Source organism: Corvus hawaiiensis, chromosome 2 (assembly GCF_020740725.1).
Source record: "Corvus hawaiiensis isolate bCorHaw1 chromosome 2, bCorHaw1.pri.cur, whole genome shotgun sequence".
Taxonomy (NCBI): Eukaryota; Metazoa; Chordata; class Aves; order Passeriformes; family Corvidae; genus Corvus; species Corvus hawaiiensis.
Window position 1 is genome coordinate 27,506,769 of NC_063214.1, and position 22,392 is coordinate 27,529,160.

At 46.0% G+C, this 22,392-nt stretch overlaps 1 protein-coding gene across 3 annotated transcripts in view; it reads left to right on the forward strand.

The window, feature by feature from the left end:
• The window catches only part of LOC125321298 (limbic system associated membrane protein), a 1,007,901-nt gene that overhangs the window by 973,694 nt on the left and 11,815 nt on the right, over nucleotides 1–22,392 (forward strand). For 2 of the 3 annotated variants that reach the window (XM_048293943.1, XM_048293942.1), the window contains 3 exons: nucleotides 3,410–3,530; nucleotides 4,479–4,627; nucleotides 10,629–10,664. In XM_048293943.1, the coding sequence (XP_048149900.1) occupies nucleotides 3,410–3,530; nucleotides 4,479–4,627; nucleotides 10,629–10,664 (306 nt within the window). The remainder of the gene's footprint in view (nucleotides 1–3,409; nucleotides 3,531–4,478; nucleotides 4,628–10,628; nucleotides 10,665–22,392) is intronic. The other variant, XM_048293944.1, reaches the window with a different exon arrangement.

Below are 22,392 nucleotides of genomic sequence, written 5' to 3' on the forward strand. Positions count from 1 at the left end.
GGAGAGATAAGGGAGGGCTCAGCTGGCTCAGAGCAAACACACGCCTGCCTGCACCCAGCCATCTCAGCAGTGCCTACACGGCTATCACAGCCAGGGGACGCGGGGCAGAGGCATGTGTTAATGACAGAGTGCAAAAACTTAACTTCTATGCTGGTTTCAGGTCATTAGTTTAAAGCTCTGTCTAAGAGACCCTCCATGCACCAGTGCAATACGGAGAGGGGCTTGACCAAAGGATACAGCAATCCCCTAAAAGCACTGAGAGGCATGGTTAGCTGTGGCTTACATCCACACCTGTGGAGGAGGGCATGGATCCCATCCCATATGTGCCTAGACAGATGTCCACTTCACTCTGCTGGCATGCTCCTCTCACAGTAATACAAAATATTTCAAATTGATGTTGCTCTTTAATCCTACACGTGTATATGTCCACCTCCATACTTGTATGGCTTATGTTTGGCACTGGAGTGATGTAGAGTGAGCTATCCCCATGTACCTGCTTTGTTTCCTTGCTTGGAGGCTAATAACTTTGCAGTTAGGATGGATGAATGGGAGGTATATCCTCTCCCGACCTTCTTCAGTTTAAATGGAGACTTAAATCAAAATATTAACTTAAATTGAAATTGGAGATGGCTACAGACATTTCTGGGTGCATATTCATGTCTTAATTCACAGGTAGAACAGTCGGGGAGAGGGTTAGGGCAGAGAGCTGATGGCAGCGTTTCAGCCAATACCAGTCTTAATTTGCCTGTAGGTGATTATAGCATCTTTTAATACCATTATTGCTCTTTGTCTGTTTCTTTACCTTGGTCCTTGTGGGCCATCACATCAGATCAACTTTTCTGCTGGCTTAGAAATTGAGGTTGTAAGCTCCCTACAGCATCTTCCAAATCCACAGTTTTTTATAGTTCCCTTAGAAATTGGGTGTCACTGGTTTAATATCAGCTGCCTCATGGGCCAAATTTGGCATTAATATGAACTGTAGTAGCAGATTTTCTGCATTGGGAGTATAGAAGTGTCACAAACAGCTGAGTTTATAAATTGGAAATGTTCCATGAGAACCAATTAATAGTTTCAAATATTTCTGTGAAACATAATTTCAGTGGTGCTTTAATGTGTTTGAAACAGATTGTTTGTATAAAGTCAGAATGTTTGATTTTGATTTAGTTTCAACACATAATAACTATGCCACGGTTAAGACCTTAAACATTTTAACTGTTGGAATATACGGAAAAGTGATGTGATAGAGTATTGTAATATTAATATGTGGTGTAATTTGTAATGTAAGAAACTTAAAATTCCTTAAGGACAGATCTCTTCTTTTGAAAGAAAGGGAAATAAATCTAAGAGATCATGAGGACCATGCAGGAAAATATCAGTCCTATTTCAGCAATGAAAGCTAGATATTTACATACATCTTTCCTCATCCTGCTGTGTTAAGCAACTCCACAAGCAGCAGAAAATGGGAAAAAACACAGTAAGCTTGAAAAATGGAGCCTGTCCAACCTCAGGAGATTCCTGGCCATCTCAGCATCTGCTGTGGAGCACTGTCATCTCGGACTGCAGGAGAAAGCATCTCACTTTGCTTTGGTCTCAGACTACCACCTTCAGGCTTCCCAAGTAATTGCCCTTGCACATCACAGGCAGGGAAACTGAGGCCTGGGGAGAGTGGGAGGAAAACAGCTAAAGGGAACCCACTCCTGGCTTCCCAGGCAGCAAATGGCTACACGCAGAGCAGCTGCCTTCTGAGTGCCATAGGCTGGTTTGTTTGGGACTGTCACCCGCCCCTTCTCCCGGGACAGCACTGCACCAACTTTTTTAAGTGGTGAAGATAGGGACTGCTCAGAGCAAGGGGCTGGGGAGCAGATGCCTGCTGGGATCGTTTTCTAGGCCCATGGAAAGGTGCCTGTTCATTCTGTGACTCACCTCTTGTGCCAGATTCATGAAATGGAAAGGTTTGTCTCTCTGTAGTCAGCAAGAAGATATACTGCTCAAACCAAAAAATCAAATAAGAATGGTTAAAAAATCACCTTTGCTATCCTTTTATTATCCCTCCTCCTTTTCAAATTAAAATATTTACATGAACTCACAGCCTTTCAATGTAGGATTCTATTTATGTACACTTATTAATATTTATGATGTTAGAGGGTGCACTGCAATATCCCTAAAGCCCTGCATAAAATCCCGATTAAGGTCAGGGAAGGGATCATATTGAGATGGCTAATGTGTTCACAAACAAATTTCCTTCCATACATTCTCCAGACAGATTTTTTTTTTTTTTCCTGTGGCTGACACAATCCATTTTGCGTTTTTTGGGTTTTTTGGTTTTTTTTTTTTTTTTTTTTGGCCTTTCAGTTCTGGGACAGATACAGATGGTGGAGTGTGTTTTATAGTAACTTGAGTCGCAGCAAAGTATCTGTCTGAGTTGCAGCCCTGTAATCTCAGGGCATGCAAGTATTAGTGACGAGAGACAAGGCACTTATTCCTTGATCCCTCTCAGCAGCCAGGTGGAAATAATTCTGCCTTTTAACATGTAAAGCTTATTGCTTAATATTTTGAACATGGGGCTGGGATTGAAAATGCCAGTGCCTACCCTACCTGGTATCCAGCCAGTACTGAGACCAAGCTCCAGCAGAGCACACCGATATATTTTCCAAGTTTAGTTTGCCCATGGCACAATGCTCAGACTTCAAAGTAAGCGGAGGTGGAAGCACCTCTGCTGAGGGCAAACTTCATGAAGAGCAGTCACAAGCACGCCCATCTGGAGCTTGTCACAAAGCACGATGTCCAGGAAGGTTTGATCAGGATTTGTAACCTTGGACACCTAAAGGAAGTGTCTCAACACTGGCTCTCAGAGCTGCACTCACAGCTTCTGCTAAAGTTCTTCTCTTTCAGGCCACAAATGTATTTCTGTTTCATACATGTTGCCTCAGTCCTTTCTTATTATCGTTTTGGCATTAGACAAAGAGTTTGTATGGAAAATAATTTTCACACTAGTGTTAAATTCCTTTATTCCTTTACTTTTGCTGTCTTCCTTTACCCTTGATGAAGTCTCTCATCTTCTCCTCTCTAATAAGCCATGCAAACTAGACATCTATAGGTAAATATTCATAAATTGCTGAAGTCCATCATTAACCTTAACTCTGCCTGTGTATGCCTATGCATTTATGACAGAACTTTATTCAGCAGTGCTGAGGAGAAGCACATGTGAGGAGTGCTGCTAATGTTGTACATTAGGGAGTGTTCAAAGAGCAGTGTTCTGCAGAGGAGCAGGGGGGAATGTGCCAGGGGGGAGCTGCTGTGGGCCTCCAGTAGCCCGTACAGTTTGCATGGGGCAGCCAGCCCTGACACAGTTTCACTGTTTGGTTCCACCTGGAAGTGTGTGGACTGACCACGTGTTTCCTTCCTGCAGACCCTCCCACCATCACAGAGTCCAAGAGCAATGAAGCGGCCACGGGACGACAAGCCTTACTGCGGTGCGAGGCATCAGCAGTGCCCACACCTGATTTCGAGTGGTACAGAGATGATACCAGGTGAGGCCTTTAGCTCGCCTCTTCCCTCCTCTCTTTTTTAGTCCATTGAAAAGAGGTTTCCTGTCATCCTCCCCATCTCCTCTCAAACAAATTGCTCCTTACAATCCATTTGAGTCACAATGTCCCATCTGACTCGGCAGAGCCAGCGTGGTCATGGCTGGAGGAGGCAATTTCTCTCTGCACTGGAGATGCTGATGGAAATGCAGACGATGGAGCTCTTGCCTTAAAGTCAATTATGGGCCAACACCTGATTAATACAATGTTCATGTGTTACGTAGCCCATGATACAGACCAAAAAGTAGGTAGTGTTAGTCTTAAATTAGGTAATGCTGCTCTAGGTGCATTCTTCTAGGAGAAAGAGCTGCTGAGGCATGAGATTCCCTCACCTGTCTGACCTGGGCCTCTCAGTCTTGCATATGAGAATAAATGAGAAGAGAAAAAGGATCTGTCCTTTCTACCTGAGCATTTATCTGGAATTAAGAAGGTTGTGTTATTACCCTACATTTTAGGGTAGCCAGCCCTGAACAGGGTGCCCACGTTCAGGGGTGACTCAGCATTGGTATATGCACATACTGTGAATCAGTGTGTTCCACTAAGAATATTTTGTTTAAGTACAGACTAGCCTTCAGCTGGCCATGGTGTGTTCACTTCCAGAGTGACTCAGTGCTGGGTAAATGCTTCCTCCCTTTGCCTTGTCTTTCCTTGGTTCTCCACTGCTTTACCAGTGGCATTTCATCCCACTGAACTCCTATGTTCCTTTCATTCCCTCTTCCTGTTTTCCATCCATGCCTTCTTTGCTCTCTTTCCTCTCGCATCTCCTCCCTGCTTCCCTCTATCCTCACCTGCCAGCTGGGCTGAATGACTTTGGTTTGCTGTGTGCTGAGGAGGGATTTCCTTCCCAGTCCACAGCTGCCGTTGCCCTATACACCTGTCCTCCTGTCTTCCCAGGATAAACAGCGCCAATGGTCTGGAGATTAAGAGCACGGGGAGCCAGTCTCTGCTGATGGTGGCCAATGTCACTGAGGAACACTACGGGAACTACACCTGTGTGGCTGCCAACAAGCTGGGAGTCACAAATGCCAGCCTATACCTTTACAGTAAGTACGGGAGAGGGTGAAGGGAGGCTCTCACAAAGACACAGCTGTGTAGGAAGCACACGGTGGCCAAAACTCAGAAAGGCATCTTCTTGACAACCCAGCACCCTCAAACCTTCAGCCATGACCTGGCTTGCAGCACTCTGCTTCGGATACCTACGTGTTCATACTTGCCTTGAAACACAAACACAGCCAAATCAAAAGGTTTACAGTCAGGCCCTTTGATTGACTGGCTTTGCTGAAGACAGATTTTGTTAAAATAATAAAAATGTGTTTGTTTTAAAGCTGGAAACAAAAAACCCTTTAGAGTGACAGCCCCTTTAATAAGTAGACAGAAGGCCAGGGCTCGGAGGATCTATGACAGCTGAGAAATGACAAGTAATTCAGAGAGATGGAGAGAACTAGCCACCGAGCCTGAGGAGAACAAGACAGAGTCAAGAAAAAGAGAAATTGGTTTGAAACTGGAAGGGACAGAAATGAGAAAAGACAGAATGATTTTAAAGGGATATACCACAGGGAACATGGGGAAAAAGGTAATCAACAGATGAAACATGGAATAAGGTTCCTTGGATCTCATTCTGCTACCTTTCAGTTACTGAGTTTGTCTTAGTAAGTACAAACAGACAGAGGCTGGGACTAGACCAAGCTCTAGAGAAGAGTTTCCTGCTGGTTCTGAATTTTGCAGCTGATTCAAACCTGACCCTAAACAGAGCCCTTTCCCCTCAACGACCATCCACGCACACATACAAACTGCGGTGTATTCAAAATGCAGTTCCTAATTCCAGGTCTCAAACTTGGGCTAGACTTGGCCCACATGTTATTGGCATCAGGGATAGACTGCAGCAAAATGACCCACTCACACAAATGGCCACGTAGACACAAAAGTGACTGATGGCAGTGTTCCTCTGACGGTCCCAAATTGAATTAAAACACTCATGCCATGACCTGCATGTCCTTTTAAACAGAAAAAAAAAAAAAAGCTGTATAAAGCAGTCTGTATGGGATGCAGTTTAGTCTAGTTTCTGCTCTGTGCGGTCAGATTAATCAAACCACAAAAAAACCCCAAAATTGCAGTTTGGTTAACAGATATAGTGTAAAAGGATAAATGCATGGGCATTTTTTGTCTACCACCTTTGGATTTATTTCATGGCAGTTTGAATTTTTGCAAATTTGGCTATATTTTGTGGTCGTTATTTTCTAAAGAACAGATATTATCATAAAAGAACATATATTTGATTTCCTGTAGCATTGCAGCACACAAAGCAAATTTCTACTTTGAAAGTCTTTTCACCCTGGTCTTGTGACTGTCATGAGATTCAAAAAAAATCCTCAGGCAGCAATCTGGAACACAATTTTCAAATACTCCAGATTTGTTCTTGCTGATATTAATATAATTCTAAGTTTAGAATCCATTATTTGTGACTGAATTCTAAATTTGGCCCTCTCTGTTGGTTCCTGTTACAGAGATGAACTGAAATGCATCACTGAAACAAAATATAAAATGAAATTCAATAATGCATATATGCACATATGATTTTAGCTGGAGGGTTAGTTTTGCTAGAGAAGCATTTTGTATGACTTCAGAACTTCACCTCAAAGGATCTCAAAGGATCTGCTAGCAATGAATAAATATTTTAATATCACAAGTCATTTAGAAATGTGTGAATGTTGTTAGCACCATTTTGCAGTAGGAAGTTAAGGTACAGAGTGAAGAAGTGGTTTACCCATGGTCATAAAATGAGTGGCAGAACCTGTGAGAGACCCAAGGAAACCTTGCACAGTTGCTGTTAACTAGTCCAGGAGGAAATGTGGACATTCATAAAGATGATTTGCAACAGTGAGGATCCTATTTTAGCCCCCTTTTGACATGTACGAAGAACACTTTCCTTCCCTCAACTTGTTGGATTTCATTTATAATTTTTTAGAAATTCAAGGCTTGTTTATACTGGAGGACACTAGAGAACTTCACAAGAGCCAGGAGAATGGAGGTGCAGGAGCTGAGAGAGATTTGATGATTTTCAGTGAACTCTTTCTAACTTGTTTTTGTTGCTTGGTTAATCCCTACTTTTGCAGTGTGCAATTGCTTCATATTGTTTCAGGAAATCTCTGTTCTTCTAGTTAGTGTGGAAGAGAGAAAGAGAGAGAAAAAAATAAATTCAGGCAGACTACAGCTGGTATTTTGAAGGTTAAGAAATCAGGGGGGAAATGAGTGAAGGGAATCCAGCATCATAAAGATAAAGAAAGCCGCTGAAAAAAACCTACAAGCCCAGATGAAAGAAATGCTGTAGTGATCACACGGTAGCTGAAATAACAGGTAATGCACATTCCCAGCCACACACCCAGACAGAAAAATAAGGCAGTGCCAAGTTTTTGCAAGGTACAGAAGATACTCAAATACTTGGGAGTGTTTTTCATCCCTGGAATCAGAGATTTTATTTCCTTTTTAAAGAGAGAACAAGCTCACTGTAGGGCAACATCCCACTGGGGAGGTAAGTACAGCGATGGTTCCTCAGTGTCCCATTGCAGCACAAAAAAGAATGGCAGCAAGGAGTGAAGAAACAACCAGAGAGTTAATAATGAGGTACTGGCAGCTTCGCCTGAGGTGGAGGGCAGACAGGGAGTGAGCGAAATGATATGAAAGAACAGTTTAGCAATAGAGAAAAATTGGTGGCTACCATTTCATGAAATCTCAGTCAGCACTGAAAAACTCTCAGAGAGACTGAGTGCCTTAGATGTCAATGTCATAGATAGAAGATGCATTAAAATACAAAAGCAGCTCCCTTGAGCTGTATGAATAGATAGCTAGTGATCTTCCTTAAAGGATGTAGCAGCAGGATTGCCTGCTGTAGGTGGAGAGATTTATATCCCTCACTCCTGGAGACTGAGTTTACAACATAAATACGGCCCCACCAAAGGTTTAACTTACCCAGGAAACTGTCTCCAACAGCAAATATGGAATATGTTTGTAGAGAGGGTACTCAGGAACAGTTTGATGATACAACTGATCTAATAGCTTTCTGGCATCCCTTCCCTCCCAGTCCTTTTGCTCATCCTGCTCTGTGCCACATGGTTTTGTTGTTTCACTTATTCTGCCACCAGTGGACAGCCCACTGAGCCAGTCCAACCTGCTAAACCAGTGAATAAGTAACTGAGCTTTACTGCTCATCTCTCTAAAATGCCCCAAATGTTTTCTTTTGTTGTACTGAGCTGAACTAGTTCATGGCTGGGCTCAACAGGCACCAAAGCCCATGCAGGAGAGGAAGCTGTATAACACATCTGTGGGTATGAGGAGCTGGGAGGCAGGACCATGTTTGGCAGCATTGGTGAGCCAGTAGGTTGATTCAGCTCTGCAGAGCCTGGGAGCAGGGTTTGTAAACCCCAAGCACAAAAAAGGGACAGTAACACACATCTCTGTGAAAATCACCTGACAGAGAGGCAAAGCCAGGGCTGCCATCACAGAGCAACAGAGGTGAAAAGCGATGACACCACTGAAGGGAAAGGGTTCTTCCTCCAAGTGTATTAGGAGGTAGGGAACATGTTTTCTTTTTGTTTTACTCACCTACCAGTGCTATGAAAAGCATTATGAGTGAAAGTCACAACTTGTATCTTAACACATGCTACACAGAGGTATATATATATATATATATATACACACACACAAATGTTTATATACATGTGTATATATATACATATACACATAGCAGATACACATTTGCTGGAGGAACATAGGTTTATGTGTAGGTGAGTATGTATATGAAAACATGCACCTGTGTGATGTGTAAGCAAACCCACACATCCTTCCACAGCCACACAGAAGCACGTGCAGTACCTGGTGCATTCTAGCAAAGCAGAGAAAAGAAAAAAAAGCTTTTCCAAATTAGTTGCCTTCTGCCTCCTGCCGAGCTAGCCCATCCCATAGTCTGAAACAGGAGACATCAGCACAGTGCTGCACATTCTGATGCAGTCCTGCTGGCTCAGTTGGCTCAGTTATAGGAGACTGTCACCATCAGCAGGTCCCCTGCTGCATTCTCTGCACCCTTTGGGGAATCAGCAGACGCACAGGTGAAGCAGAAGTTGACAAGACAGTGCCAACTTGAGAAGCTTCAGGTGGAGCCTAGCAGTTTTGGTTGCAGCAAGGCATGTTCCTAGGAGCTGGTGTTAGCCTCCAACTTGTCATTATTTGTTAGCATCCTGCCACAAGTGTGCACACGCTGACACCCCTCCTTCCGTTCTGCCCACGCTTTGTTGTGCCTGAGCATTTGGTTACGGTGGTGGCTGCTGAGGTTTGGAACCTTAACTGTGGCCAAAATCCCTCCTAGTGCACACCCCGTGTTTTCCCCAGGGCTGTCAGTAACGGGGAGACTCAGGAGACAGGAAAGTGGTTTGGGCTGACAGTCAGAGGGGGCAAGGCTGAGACACTGCTAATGAGCCAGGGTGGAACAATAAAAGCAGCACACAGTGGGAGAGGGGAACAGAGATAGAGTCCTTGAATAGAAAGCAGCATGATAATGAGGCCGTAGTGCTTTGCTTTAACTGCTTATGCTGTGCAGCCTGCAGCCTGCTGTGCAGGAAGAAGGTAAAGGGGAGTTGAGTTATTTAACCAAACTAAATAACAAGGAAGTCTTGTCAGCACAAACAGCCTGCTTTCGCAGAACAATGGTCCCCTGTTGCTACATAAACACAGAGATCCAGGCTAGACTTGTATTTGATCTCCCCTGTGCCTGCTGTGGATTCAAACAACTCCATTACCACCGTGAGGGGAGGAGTTCTGCCAGTGTCATAGGGATGGGCCTGACCTACTCAATCCTCATGAGCTCCAGTGAGACAGAAACTCACTCTTTGAACCAAGGATACTGTAGAAAGACCATTAGCCTCCAAATAGCTGGGCCTAGGTGATCAGAGAATAATAGTGGACTACTGATTTATCCTGCCAAGCTCTGTGTCCATCAGTTATGATCTTAGCAGGTAAGCCAGGAGACAACTCATTGCCCTAGGCTTACCAGCTGTTGCAGCTAAATGTCTACCTATGGATCAGTCCATGCGTGAGAACTTGTCTCAGTCAGTACAAGGCATCCAGCAAGCTCCAAAGGCAATGAAAGGAGACCCAGTGATAACAGTCAAGCCTGGGGACCTTGTATTCTTGGTTTTGTGCCTGGCTCTGCCAACAGTTCAGCATTTGACCTTGGGCAAACTGCTTCCTTGCTCTGTGCATCACCTGCACCATCTGCGAAGCAGAATTAGCACTACTGTTAGACTGAGGTCTCTGATACTGGTTTCCCTCAGTGTCTGTGCAATTCTTTTGGGATCCTTTTGTGGAAGAAGCAAACCGTGAAGCCAGCAGTGACGTATGTCAAAGTCCTGCTGTGACGTATAACGAGGACACATTATAAAAACCCTATAAACAAGACAGCAGGCTCTGTGCACAACTGGAAGATGACGAGTCTGCAAAAACTCTGTTCCCCTCAGAGGACAAAAACTCTAAAGGAGCAGAGTGCCCTTGAGGATTCACCAGGGTGACTGCTCCCATGCACAGATCCTCAAGAGTCCTCTCATTGTCAAGGAATCCAGGGTGGAGAAGGTTCTGGGGAGGCAACAACTACTCATGGAGGACTCCCACAACTCACCTCTCTGCCAAGACTAGCTTCCAGGCAGAGGTGTAGCTAAGAGGAGCTGTAGAGTGATGACATGGGTGGTCTTGAAAGTCAGAAGGAAGATATGGCCCATCAACTCCAATTACCTTCACTGCAGGTGCTTAATCCCTCTTGCTGTTTGGCTGTTATTTGTTTAGTTTTTCAAATTACTTCTTTCTGACTCCCAGTCCCAAGAGATGTTGATGTGTATTAGGCATGTTGCTAGCAAAATGCTCTGTATATGAAACCTACTCTAGTTCATTTAATTTGGGGATGGACAACTCCATCAGGTTTGTATCTGCTGCTTGCTTGGTGTGAAAAGTGGCTTGTCCTTTTCTCCTGCATGTTGCTTATTGGTTTTTTTCCCCCCTTAGAACGAGTTTTACCCACACTCCCCAATCCTTTTCCAGGTCAGTATATGTTTTATGTTGAAGTAGCTCTTTAGCCGGGTCATTCTCCGTCATCCTGACAAATGCTCAGAGCTAGGCATGGGCAAAACAGCTCAGAAATGTAGGAAGATAAGGGCTTTCCCTTCTCATTTAGGTGTCATTTTGTCTTTTCTTCTCACCTTCCTCATCCTTCCCTTTCCCCCCTCCCTCTTCAACAAACCAATCAACTGAACAGCAACAACCTTTAACCAAGCTTGAGCCATGACGTTGTGTTGTCACCCAGGTCTGGACAGTCTTTAGTGAGGTTCAATCTCCCTGCAGACCTACTCCTAAAACAAATTCTCATCCTAAGCTCTCTTTGCCCACTTGTTCAGATTTGGATCAAAAGCATAAGCAGAACTAAATTTTTGCAGAGACGGTGGAAAGGACACGGAGAAAACTAAATGTTAAAACACTGCCAGAAGGTTTTTTTCACTCTAGTTGAGCATCCTATCATCCACCATGAAACACTTTGTTTTTTCATGCTGTTGTCCTACCTCTCCAAGTCTTCCAGTCACATAGCCCTATACGTGAGGCAGAGAGCATGAAAAGAGGCACATGGTGAGGTGTTACTGTCTGCTTTATTCCAAAAGGGAAGAAGGTATGGAGACAAAACAGGGTCTGGGTGTTTTTTCTGTCTCTGTGCTGCCCACTCCTGCCTCAGGTGCAGGCAGCATGGTCCAAACATCCATATGAGATCTGGGACGTGGTTGTGATCCTTTCATTCTGAAAAAGCACAGAAACCAGAAAGCAGGCTACAGCATTTGAAAGTGGTGTTTGAAACTAAATCAACATAAGGCAGCATATCCCTGTGTTCACTGAAAAAATCTTGGCCTACAGCTCCTCAGTATCTTTGTTTTACTGCCATATGAGGAAGATGCACACAACTTATGGGTTGCTCAGAGACCTAAATTGTTAATGTCTGCACAGAGCTTTGGGATAGAGTGTTATTAGGAGCCCATGTTGTTTTGCAAAAGAGCACCTGCTTGAACAAAGCACCTGCAGGTACTCCCATGAAAAGAACAATAAATGCTGGGTGTTACACATGCTCCGTTTAACTACTCTGCCGTTTTCAAATCAAGCTCTGCTCTTGGCAACTTATTCAGGCTCAGGATGTAGTCACAATTGCCTATTTAAAAGGCAAATCCACAAATACAATTAAAGAAAAGTACCTAAAAAAAAAAAGGAAGGGGGGAGGTGGAAATCAAGCTACCATTAAAATTAAATCCCAGAGAGTGATTTGTAAATAACATTCAAGGAGCTGAGAAAAGGAGTAAAGTAGGCCATTGGGAACCTACTGTGGAAAAATAAATCCAATTAAACACCATTATCTTATGTATTGCAAATGAAACTTGTGCTTGGATATGAAATTAAAGTTGCTGAGGCTGTTTCGGATGTAGGGTTTTGAGGAGTTTTCCAATTTTAGGTGTTCTTTTTTTTAAGCAGAATTTTCAATGACAAATATTTTTGTCTGATGAAAAACCCAGGGCTCTTTGGTTTTATGATTATTTTTATTATATATCCTTAAATTCCACAGGCAGGCAGTGTTAATTTTTTTCATAGCCAGCCCTGTTTACAGCTGGTTTTGAATTAGGAGCCCATTAAGCTAAATGATAAAGCAAAATCTGTGAGTGAGCAAGGCCAGGATTCCCATTACAAATACACCTCCTAATCAACTTGCCAAGGCCATCCTGCACAGCTTTAGTTGATCCTTTAAAACACTTTCCCCTCCATCTCTGAAGCTGTTATTTTTTTACTGCTCCCCAGTCTCCTGAGATCATCTTGAAGGACGTCCTGGTGTGACATCACTCCTGTGAGGAGTCTCCAGGAATTTGAGGTGCCAAATGCTGGTATATCTCCAGTGACTCAGGACATGCCAAGAGGATTTTGCAGAGGGGGGAAGTAGCTCTTAAATACTCTGGACCTCACTTGTTTTCTGAAAGCCCCTACCAGCTTCTCCACTATGGGCCTTCAGCACAGATACTGGTGCTTTTTGCATGTCCTTTTACTGTGCTGCTCACCTTCAAAGAAATCTTGGGCATTAAATTTTGTTAGACCTTTTTCTTCCTATAAGTTGATGTTCTGAACTGTAGTCCTCAACCCTCAATTAAGCGATTCCTCAATGACCAGAATCACAGCCTTCTTCCTCTTTCTCCCTCAATTTTCATTTCTGTTAATCCTCAGTAACACTTCCCTGCCCTGTGGGGTTTTGAGCATTAATTTAAAAGGAAGGTGATTTGAGACAAAGAGAGCTGTAGTCCTGCTAAGCATTGCTATCATTAGCTGGCTGCTGTGGAAACATCTTGCTTTCAGGCAGGCTGGAGACTCAGAAGCAGCCCATTCAACTAAACAAATGGGACTTGAATTTGATGAGACAGTTTCCTAAAATGCTGGTGGAGTCCAGCTGATTCAGCTCTCAACTGAGTTGTCCTTGAAAAATGTTCTAGCCCTCCTGATTCTGCAGCCAGGCACTCAAAATGCCTTGAAATGTCTTCTGGGATGATGCCACATCATCACATCTTTCTGTCTGCATTGTAACATCATGTTATAATGGGCTGACACAAGACCTGGCTGTCACCGAGCGGGGGCCTTACTGCATCATCAGGTGCTTTTTCAAAAGGATTTTTCTTCTGGAAGAAGAGAATTTGCTCATTCCACACCACATCTGCCAATGGAAGGCCAAGTGTGGCCACTGTTGAACCTCAAAGGGACCTGTCAAAATTATGGCATTAGCTCCATCTTTGTCCTTCATTGTCCCTTGTCCTTAGCCCTTTGAACATGACTCCTTCCCCTGTGATTAGAACCTAGTGCCCACATCAGAATGGTGTAGCCAGACCGGTGGGCTTCAAAACCTGTGAGTCTTCCTCACAGGAGTTTTGTGATGAGGGCTTGCCAGAGGCTAAGTAGGGGCTTTCTCAGCGTAGTTAGCTTGATGCCCTGGGAGCTATGCAAGGGGGATGTGGTGTTTCAGAAAGCAGCACATCCACAGCTGCCCACAGGGCAACAAGTGTGTCAGTCTTTGGGGCCTGATCAGACAAAGTCATGGCCATCAATAGGTTGACACAAGATTTATAGTAGTGTGTTAGCAATTAGCAGAGTGGGAGGGAAAAGGAGAATGAGGAGTCCTGTCTTTCTGCCAAAACGTGCACTGATCGGAGAATGACCCTGTGTGGCTGTAGATCGTAGATAGTCTCCATTTAGCTGTAGCCTGTGTAGCCTGTACTGTCACTAATGCCTTCATCAGGTGGGTGGGAGCTGGGGGAAGGGACTAGAGAGATGTTCATTTGGGTCTGATGGCCAGAGTGGGAAACAGCGAGCATCTTTCTTTCTAATACCCTCTCAGTCCTCTTTCCTCTCTCTGGGTGTCCAGCTGTGCAGAAGAGAGCTCCTCTGTTGCAGTGGTCACCTCCCACCCATCTCTGCTCTCCTTTTGCTTTCTGTAGTGCATGGCCCTGCCAGTTCTGCTGAGCTGGCTGCTCTCGTGTCAGCAGGGTCTGCTTTGGCAAAAGGTCCCTGTGCTTCTGACAGCTGAGTCCATCAAAGCTAGGGAGAGAAGCGTGGGGGATTACAACAGAGACTACAGGCTGTAAAGGGTTACCACTTGATGGGGGTTTGCTCACTAGGCAGTCAGCTCTCCCAGTATGATGTGACCAGCTGAAGGACTCATCCACCTCTGGAGTCCTCTTCACTGAGGCCTGAGGGTGCTTTCTCATTTGGGCTCTAGAAAAAGGGTCAGCGAAAATCCAGGCCTTCAGGTCTTTGAGAAAAACTGGTTGGCAGAGCTGGGGAAGCCATAGCATAAACAGGCCCAGATAGACAATCTTGTCTTTTTGTGATCTTGACAGAGAAATGGAGAAAAAATAACAAGCAGAAAAAAATAATGGCCATAGGCACCAAGCACATGAGAGCATATTTGGAGCCATGTCAAGTCTGGTATTCCCATAAATCGTAAGGCATTCAAGGGACATACTTCAGCTGTACTGGTCACTCCACAGTGATGTGTGCCTGACTACTCAGGGTATGCCTCACTTCCCTGAAAGCTGCCTGAGCCCTGGGCATTGTCAGCTGATCACGCCCTTGGCCTGGGTGGGAAGCACAACTCACAGTTCTCCTTGCTTCCCACAGGTGGTATCCATGCCAATTTTCCAAAGAGCTCACTGTCCATTTCTGAGTGCAGAAGGGATTGGCCCTGCAGGATGGATGCTCAGACAGACCAAGCTTCTCTTGCTGCTCAGGGTCAGTGCCAGTCCCTGCCAGGGCTGCAGGCACTGAGGGCTGGGACTGCACTGGGTGCCAAGCCTGTGGGGCTTTCAGGCCAAGGGAACAGGAAGGACAAGGCAGGGTGAAGGCAGGCAGCCAACATCATAGTAATTGCTTCTTGCTATTTCATAGGTACAAGGCAAGGGATGGCACTGTAGCTTATTTTGACTCTGTGGTTTAAAGTAATACCAAAGTCAGAGGTGATGATAGTGTCTTCCAAAAGGAGGCAGTATGGCTGTAGACAGAAACAGCATCTTGGGGAAAAGAGACATGCCAAGAATTCATGCCAAGCTACCAACACTGCTTGGTGGGTTTTGCTGAATAGCAACAGACAGCTTCTGTTTGTTGAGATTGTTTAAAAAAAATTAAAAGCCAATCTGCTTCTTCCCACCCCTCCCAAAAAAAAAAAAAAATGTGTAGAGAAAAGAAAGCTTTGTTAGAGAAAAAAGAGAGACACAGGGGAAAAGAAAGAGAAATGGCTTTACTGCCTGATCTGTTTCTGTACTTTCTGTTCATTATTTTAATTTAGACTGATGTATTCCAAAATGAGCCTTGGGTTGTATATATTTGCATAGTACAGTGTTGTGGAGAATCCAGTGAGTGAAGATCAGCAGCAGAGGATGGGAACTGAGACTGGAAGTCCCAGAAAGATATTACTCCAATCTGAGTCCTTGCAGTGGGGTAAGGAAGATGTTTCAAGGTCTGTGCAGTCACCGGTGTGGCTTTGCATGCATGCAGAACAGCCCTGCAGAACAGAGGTCAGGGCACAGCAGTCAGGTGGGAGAGTGGAGCTTGAGTGGATCCAGTGGGGGAGAAAACACATAACTGCACTGCAGAGATTAGAAACAAACCCATGGAAGAGTGACAGCCATGAAAAATCAGTTGTCTGATAGGCACAGTGATAGTGTTACTGCTGTAGCATGGACAGATTACCCTGCAGAACAGAGCTGGGGCAGGCTCTAACCCTCCTGAGCCAGATATCCCCAGCCCAGAGGACATTCATAGCCTGATACCATCTGTATGTTGTATGAGCTTCTGAAGTCATCAACTGAACTTCCTCCTTTGGAGACATTGAAGGCAACCTATTCCCACTGCACAGCAGGTGTACTTCAATCCTTGCTCTCTCCCTCTTGCTCTCCTTCTTGTGTTGAGCTGCCAGACAGGCTGGCTGGAACTGCAGAGGGCAGCAAAGAGGAGGATGAAAAACTGCCACTGTTGCCTTGATTTAATCCCTACACACACACAAAAATTCCTCCAATCCCTGTGAAAAAATGACCAAAGAGTAATTTCCACCCTCCTCCTCCTCCTCCTTCGCCCTTCCATTTCCAGTGTAAACCACTCGAGAATTTGCCCAACAAGCTGGCCTCCCCTCTGGTTATTGTCCCAAGTGAACAGTCTCTCCATTCACTAACCCATGACGGTAAGTTGGTTTGGGAAGCTGCAGGTTTATCTTCCCAGCTCAGGCAGTGCACTGGGCCTGCTTGTGAACCGGTTGCCATTCAGTGTCTGCTCTGCTGTTGATAAAGCACATTACACATGGCTGGGCTTGCATGATTAATACAGCTGTCTAAGCGCTCTCTCTAAAAACAAAAACAACCAGAAAGGAGAAGGGAGGTGTGGGATTTGGGAGGGAGGGTGTGCATGGGGAAAAAACCCAACCATTCCAAAGACATCAGGCTCGCAGAAAAAGCAGAGCAGTCCTGGAAGGCCTTCGCTCCCATGGGCGAGCAGGTCTGTCAGCAGAGCTCCCCTGCCAAAGGGAGAGGCCTCGTGGCAAGGTGAGCAAGGAGCAATGTGCCTGGCCCTTCCCCAGCATCGCCTGCATGTCCCCCTGCCGCCTGGGGAGTGCATGCATGGATGGGAGATGGGGTCAGGCCCTGGAGAAGGATGTGCTCTAAGCAGCATGGCTTCAGCAGGGCCCGGTCAGGCAGCCCCTACGGTAGGTGTTGCAGCTACACAGGCACACTGACCCATGGGGACGCTCCCCAGCCACGTCACCGTACCCACCCTGTGCTCAGAGGCACAGCCCACAGGCACCGAGCAATCTCCAGGCACCCTGGAACATCTAATGAGGAACAGGAGTAGCTTCCTGCCTCTTTCCCATTGCTCCAACTCATCCAGCTGAAGGCCAGCTCAGCTGCCTGTGTAAGCTACAATAACTTTCCCTTTTTAACACTGGTCTGGGAATGGGCTGTGGGAAGCCATGATGGCTTTCTGCTCCGGTTTTTCCCAGGCCTGGGAATTAAAGCCATGCTTGCACTGCTAGGGTGTTAAGGTGACCAGGAGCCTCACTCTGGAACTGCACACACATGGACACTTCCATATTTTGATGAGAACTACAGGGAACACAAGGTACTATTTACTTAGACCTCACACTTCAGAGACATACACCAGCCCATGGGCCCAGCTTGACTGTCATGACATCTCTAACTCACTGGAACACTGAGAGTGATATCCCTAAGAAGGCTCTAGGGCAGGCTGGGAGGATACTCTTCTGCAGATACTAGAGAAAGATAGGAAGGGCAGAGGCTGCAGTAGGACTGCATTTCAGTACCAGAGCAACCTCAAGTACACTGGTCACTCTCCACTCCAATTTAGTTATTTTTCTGCTCCAGTCACCCCTATGTATGTTCCCTGCCTCTTCATTTCTGTCCACAGCCACTCATATCTTTCCCATGCCACATATCCAGTAAAGCTTGTAGAAAACCATAGCAGGGATGAAGTGAGTAAACAGACAGACATGAAACTGATGAAAATATTAATTTTTCAAGAGGTTCCAGAGCCTCCAATTAGCAAACCTGCTTCCGAGGGCTGTGTGTGCTCTGGGTGAGGGGAGCTATGCTGTTTGTCTTCTATTGAGACACTGGGTTATGTGCTGGCATCACCTTTGGTCTGCTGTGCCCTACACAAGTGCTTGAGAGGTGAGAAGGAGAGGGATTGCTTTATCCTAGGAAAGTAAAAAGCAGAAAAAGTCAGATCTTCCCCATAATGACTCCTGAAAAAGTCTGTGCTATGTGGTTTTTTGGATGTTTTGCTTGTAGAATGAGAGTCTTTAATGTGTGATTTGAAGACAATACAGTTTTAAGTATCTGATTTTGTATCAGTTGCTGGGGAAGGTGGGGTTTGGGGGCTGGGTGGTTTTTTTTTTAAATAAATCTCCAGTTGCTAGGGAAATGAAAAGTGTGGAATAACAATTTCTTCAGCTATGAGAAAACATTGAAACTTTTTATACACACAGGACAGATCTGATGATGAAAGATCTGTGTAACCTTGAAACAAAGGTGGTCTTCTAGCCACCACCAACCTCACTGGTCAGGATAACAATTCAATTTTAGACTAAGATTACTGTAAAGCAGCTCCAGGGTAAATGGTGTAAGCAGACAGCTCTTGAACACCACGACCTTCTCAGAAAGACACTGAGAAATACAATTTCAGGGATATTCTTCAGACCTTAGGGAAGGATGGGTGAGCTGCATTACAGAATGAATCTTCATTCCTCTAAGACAAGAGGTATGATAGATGAGTACTTAGTACACCATGAATGAGCTCCAAAACATGGGGAAGAACTGTTCAGTGCTAAAAAAGCATGAGCAAATTCTGAAATACATTAAACCGAGTGCAAAGATTGATAGACACCAGAGACATTTCCTTAATCTTGTTGGAGAGTTGCTGGAGGGCATCCTCCCCAGTTTGCACAGTGGTACTTGCACCTCTAGGAAAGCCAGCCTACTGCCACTGCAGTCACAGTCAAGTTTTAATTACAGGAGCAGAACTGGTAGTGACAATGGGGAATGAGCAGGCAATGAGCAAAATAGCTTCGACACTGAGAACAGGGAAGGAAAGAGAAGTGTCTTCTTCTAAAAGGAGGGGGGAGGAACAGGAAAGAAGTAAGAAAAAAAAAGCCCCAAATGAACCCTAGTAAGTAGAAGCTGGTAATCCCTAAAGCCTCAGAGTAGAGTGCAAAGCCCTGGAAGAAAGAAATTAATAACTTTCAAAGTATGACCTTGAAAATGGAATTAACAGTATTCCTCCCTTTTAAGCCTTCATGATAATAAAGATTTCATCTTCCGAAGCCCTGGCAAGAGAGTCAACAGACTAGGAAAAATTGCTTCCTGCAGAGCAGCTGGCAAGTGTAAACCCTAAGACCCCCACAGGCCCCAGGGAGTGAGATGACAGAGACACCTGCATGGTGCACATCCTCTTTCCCTTGTGCCTTCTCCTTTAGAAGTGGGGTGTTTTCTTCCCCTCCCTCCCCCCCCCCCCCCCCATCCATTTTTGGTCCTATTTTTTGCTCAAGAAGCAGAAATCCAGCCTTCACTTTAAGTAGAGTCAGCCTATCAACAACATGGAGCCCAGAGCTGCTCAGGGTGGGCAGCACCTGGAGAAACAGCAGGCTGGCTGTACTTGGTTTACCATCACTCCTTTCTTCCCATCACAGACAAGTTCTCCTAGCCCATCCCATGCTGCTTTCTGGCTTCTCTTACATTCAGAAACTCATGGGGACCAATTGCCCTCTAACACCAGATTTTACCTTGCACTCTCTGGCAGGATCCCAAGGGCAGATTCCCCAAAGCAAATCAAGAGCCAGGAGCTCTCTGATGGCCTTTGAACCTTCTCTGTGGGCTCTCTTCCATCAGCAAACTGCAGATATGTCAAGCCCTGGAGTCTTGTTAATGTAAATAAGAGAAAAATTGGCACCGGCTGTCTCTTCTCCTGCCTTCGTTTTGGTTTACTCAGATGATGAGATTGGCAAATGTGGATGTGAAACATGTAGATGAGTGGATGATTTTTTTTCCCTCAGGAATGTATCTGCTTTCTGCTTGCATCTCAAATGATCCTTTTTAAAGGTCTGTGTTGGGAATCTTGAAAGTAACGGGTTCAGTTTCTGCTGGTGATGATCATGGTGCATGCATTTGGAGGCATGCCTCTGGTGATCTTGTGACTTTACTTACACATCCTGCCTCATTTGCTTCTTGAGCAAGGCTTACATGTCATGGCACAGTCTCCATCCCCCTCTCTAATGGGTCCCTTCAAGGGTGTTGTTGGTGTTACAAAAAGGAGCTGGAGGGAGTGAGGAGACACAAGGGGGAGTATCTGTGTGGAGGAAGTAGAATAATAGGATGGCTTGGGTTGGAAGGGACCTTAAAGGCCATCTAGTTTCAAATCCCCTGCAATGCGCAGGGGCACCTTCCACTAGACCAGGGTGCTCAAATCCCATCCAATCTGGCACTGAACACTTCCAGGAATGGGATATCCAGAGTTTCTGTGAATGTCTCACCACTCTCCTAGTGAAGAACTTCTTCCTTATGTACAATTTAAATCTACCCTCTTTCAATGTAAGACCATTAGTCATTGTCATCACTACACGCTTTTATAAAAAGCCCTTCTCCCGCTCTTGTCAGCCCCTTTTAGGTACTGGAAGACCACAGTGAGGTCTCGTGGAGCCTTCTCTTCTCAAGGCTGAACAACTCTGACTCTCTCAGCCTGTCTTCAATAGGAGAGGTGCTCCAGCCCTCTGAGAACCTCCATGGCCCTTCTCTGGACTCACTGCAGCAGGTCCATTTTTATGCTGGGGGCCCATCATAAGAATAAGTGGAATAAGTAGAGTGGGTTAGAAACTTCACCCCCACCCCCTGCACCCTCGGTTTCTGCTGCCGTAGTGGGCAGATGTCCTGCTTTTTGTGTCTTCTAAAGAGGTTTTGCCGAGAATGCAGGTGCATAGTGGTGGTAGAAAGGTGCGGGCCGGTGGGGACCAGGTTCCGTGCCACATGCGTGCGGCCATCCGTGGCTGGCTCAGCGGCGGTGGCTCGGAGCGCGCAGAGCTGGCTCCCTTTCCTCAGCGTGTTCCCGGGGAGCTCTGCCATGCGGGACCCGGGGTTCTCCCGGGCGGTGTGCGCAGAGTCGGCCAGCCTCGGGTGTTATTCCCAGAGTTTCCCATGCTCCCAGAGTTCCCAGCCCCTAGGCTGCCTGGGATGGCGAGGCGGGTTCGGCGTCCTTCGGCTGCCACCTCGCGGGGAAGGAGCGGCGCCTCGGCGGCGGCGTCCGGGCGGGGACAGAGGGACGGGGGTACCCGCAGCGAGCGGCCGGCCGAGCGAGGCTGACAGACAGGACGTACAAGCACTGCAGCCCCGCATGATGCCACACCTTCACCTGCTGCTGCTCGTGCCCTTTTTTGCACCTGCTTGTTGGCGTCTGAGCTTCACTGGGCGCCACATCCGTACCTAAACAGCTCTGCTGGAAACCTCACTTTTACCCTGCAATTCTGAGCCTGGGCTGGTACTGGCTGCCTGCCTTTGCTGTCCTGGTACTAATGTCCTCTTCCCATAAGCACCATCACTCCCCTCTACCTGTCTCCCTCATCCCTGCTTTCCTGTGCCTGGTCAGGACCTAATTTCCTCTCTTTATCTCCCCTTTTCCCAGGACCTGTTCTCATTACTTACCTAACCTTCATGCTTACATAAAGTCCTACGTTTCCCCATCCTCACCCTGGCTGACATCTCTTCCTCTTGCCCTCTTCCATGTCTTGAGCTGAGCATTCCTGTATTGCCATTTCAATTGAAGATCTTCCATCGTATCATTTCCTGTGCTGTAGCCCAGCATTGGTACAAGTGCTCATCCTATCACCTCAGTCCACATTACTCCCTTCTTATCTCTCTCATCACAGCAGCCTTTTCCTGTGCCTCTGCCCAGACAAACTTACGTATTTTCACCTCCTCACGCAGCCCCCAGTGGGCACTGCAGGCTTTCAGAGGCCAACACCAGCCATGAGGTAGGGCCTGTGCAGGGACAGCCTTCTGACCTCGGTCACTGCTGCTGAGGCTGGGTGTCTTGCAAGTTTTCTTGACAAAAAAGCTCATCTCTCCCTTTCCTAGGAAGAGCTGAACAACCCCCCCCCCCCAGCTAATTCTTCCCACACTGAGCAGTTTCCTTTGCCTGGCTCTCCCATAGTCAGCAGAGGAGGCTGCAGAGCAAGGAGTGACTGAGACCGTTTTAATCTAGACAGTTCAGGGAGCAATTAGTAGCAGCAGGTGTGCCAGGCCACCTCTTAATGTTGAGGTCCTAGAGTCACAGGAGAACATAGCACCCGAATTTAATGTGGGGCCACAATGTCATTGCTGGCAGCTGACTGCAGCTGTGCTTCTTAAAGAGCTGAGTGGGCTGTGGATATGGAAGTCTTCAGGACTGAAGGTTAGACAAGACCCTTGGACTGACCCAGCAAAGATCTTTTCTTGTGTTTTCCTCAGGCTGTTTATGAGGATGAAAGCAGCTCTTGGCTTTGCAATCTGGCTGTGGTTTGCTCTGAATGTTAGCAGCTTTTCCCATCTTCCTCTGCCATCTAATCCAAGTCCCCCCATCCTTCTCACTGTTCTTTTCCTACACTCTTCACAGGAGTAGGTGCAGTTCTTGAACCATCACATGCACAAGCACTACAGCTGTGCCATGTCAAGTC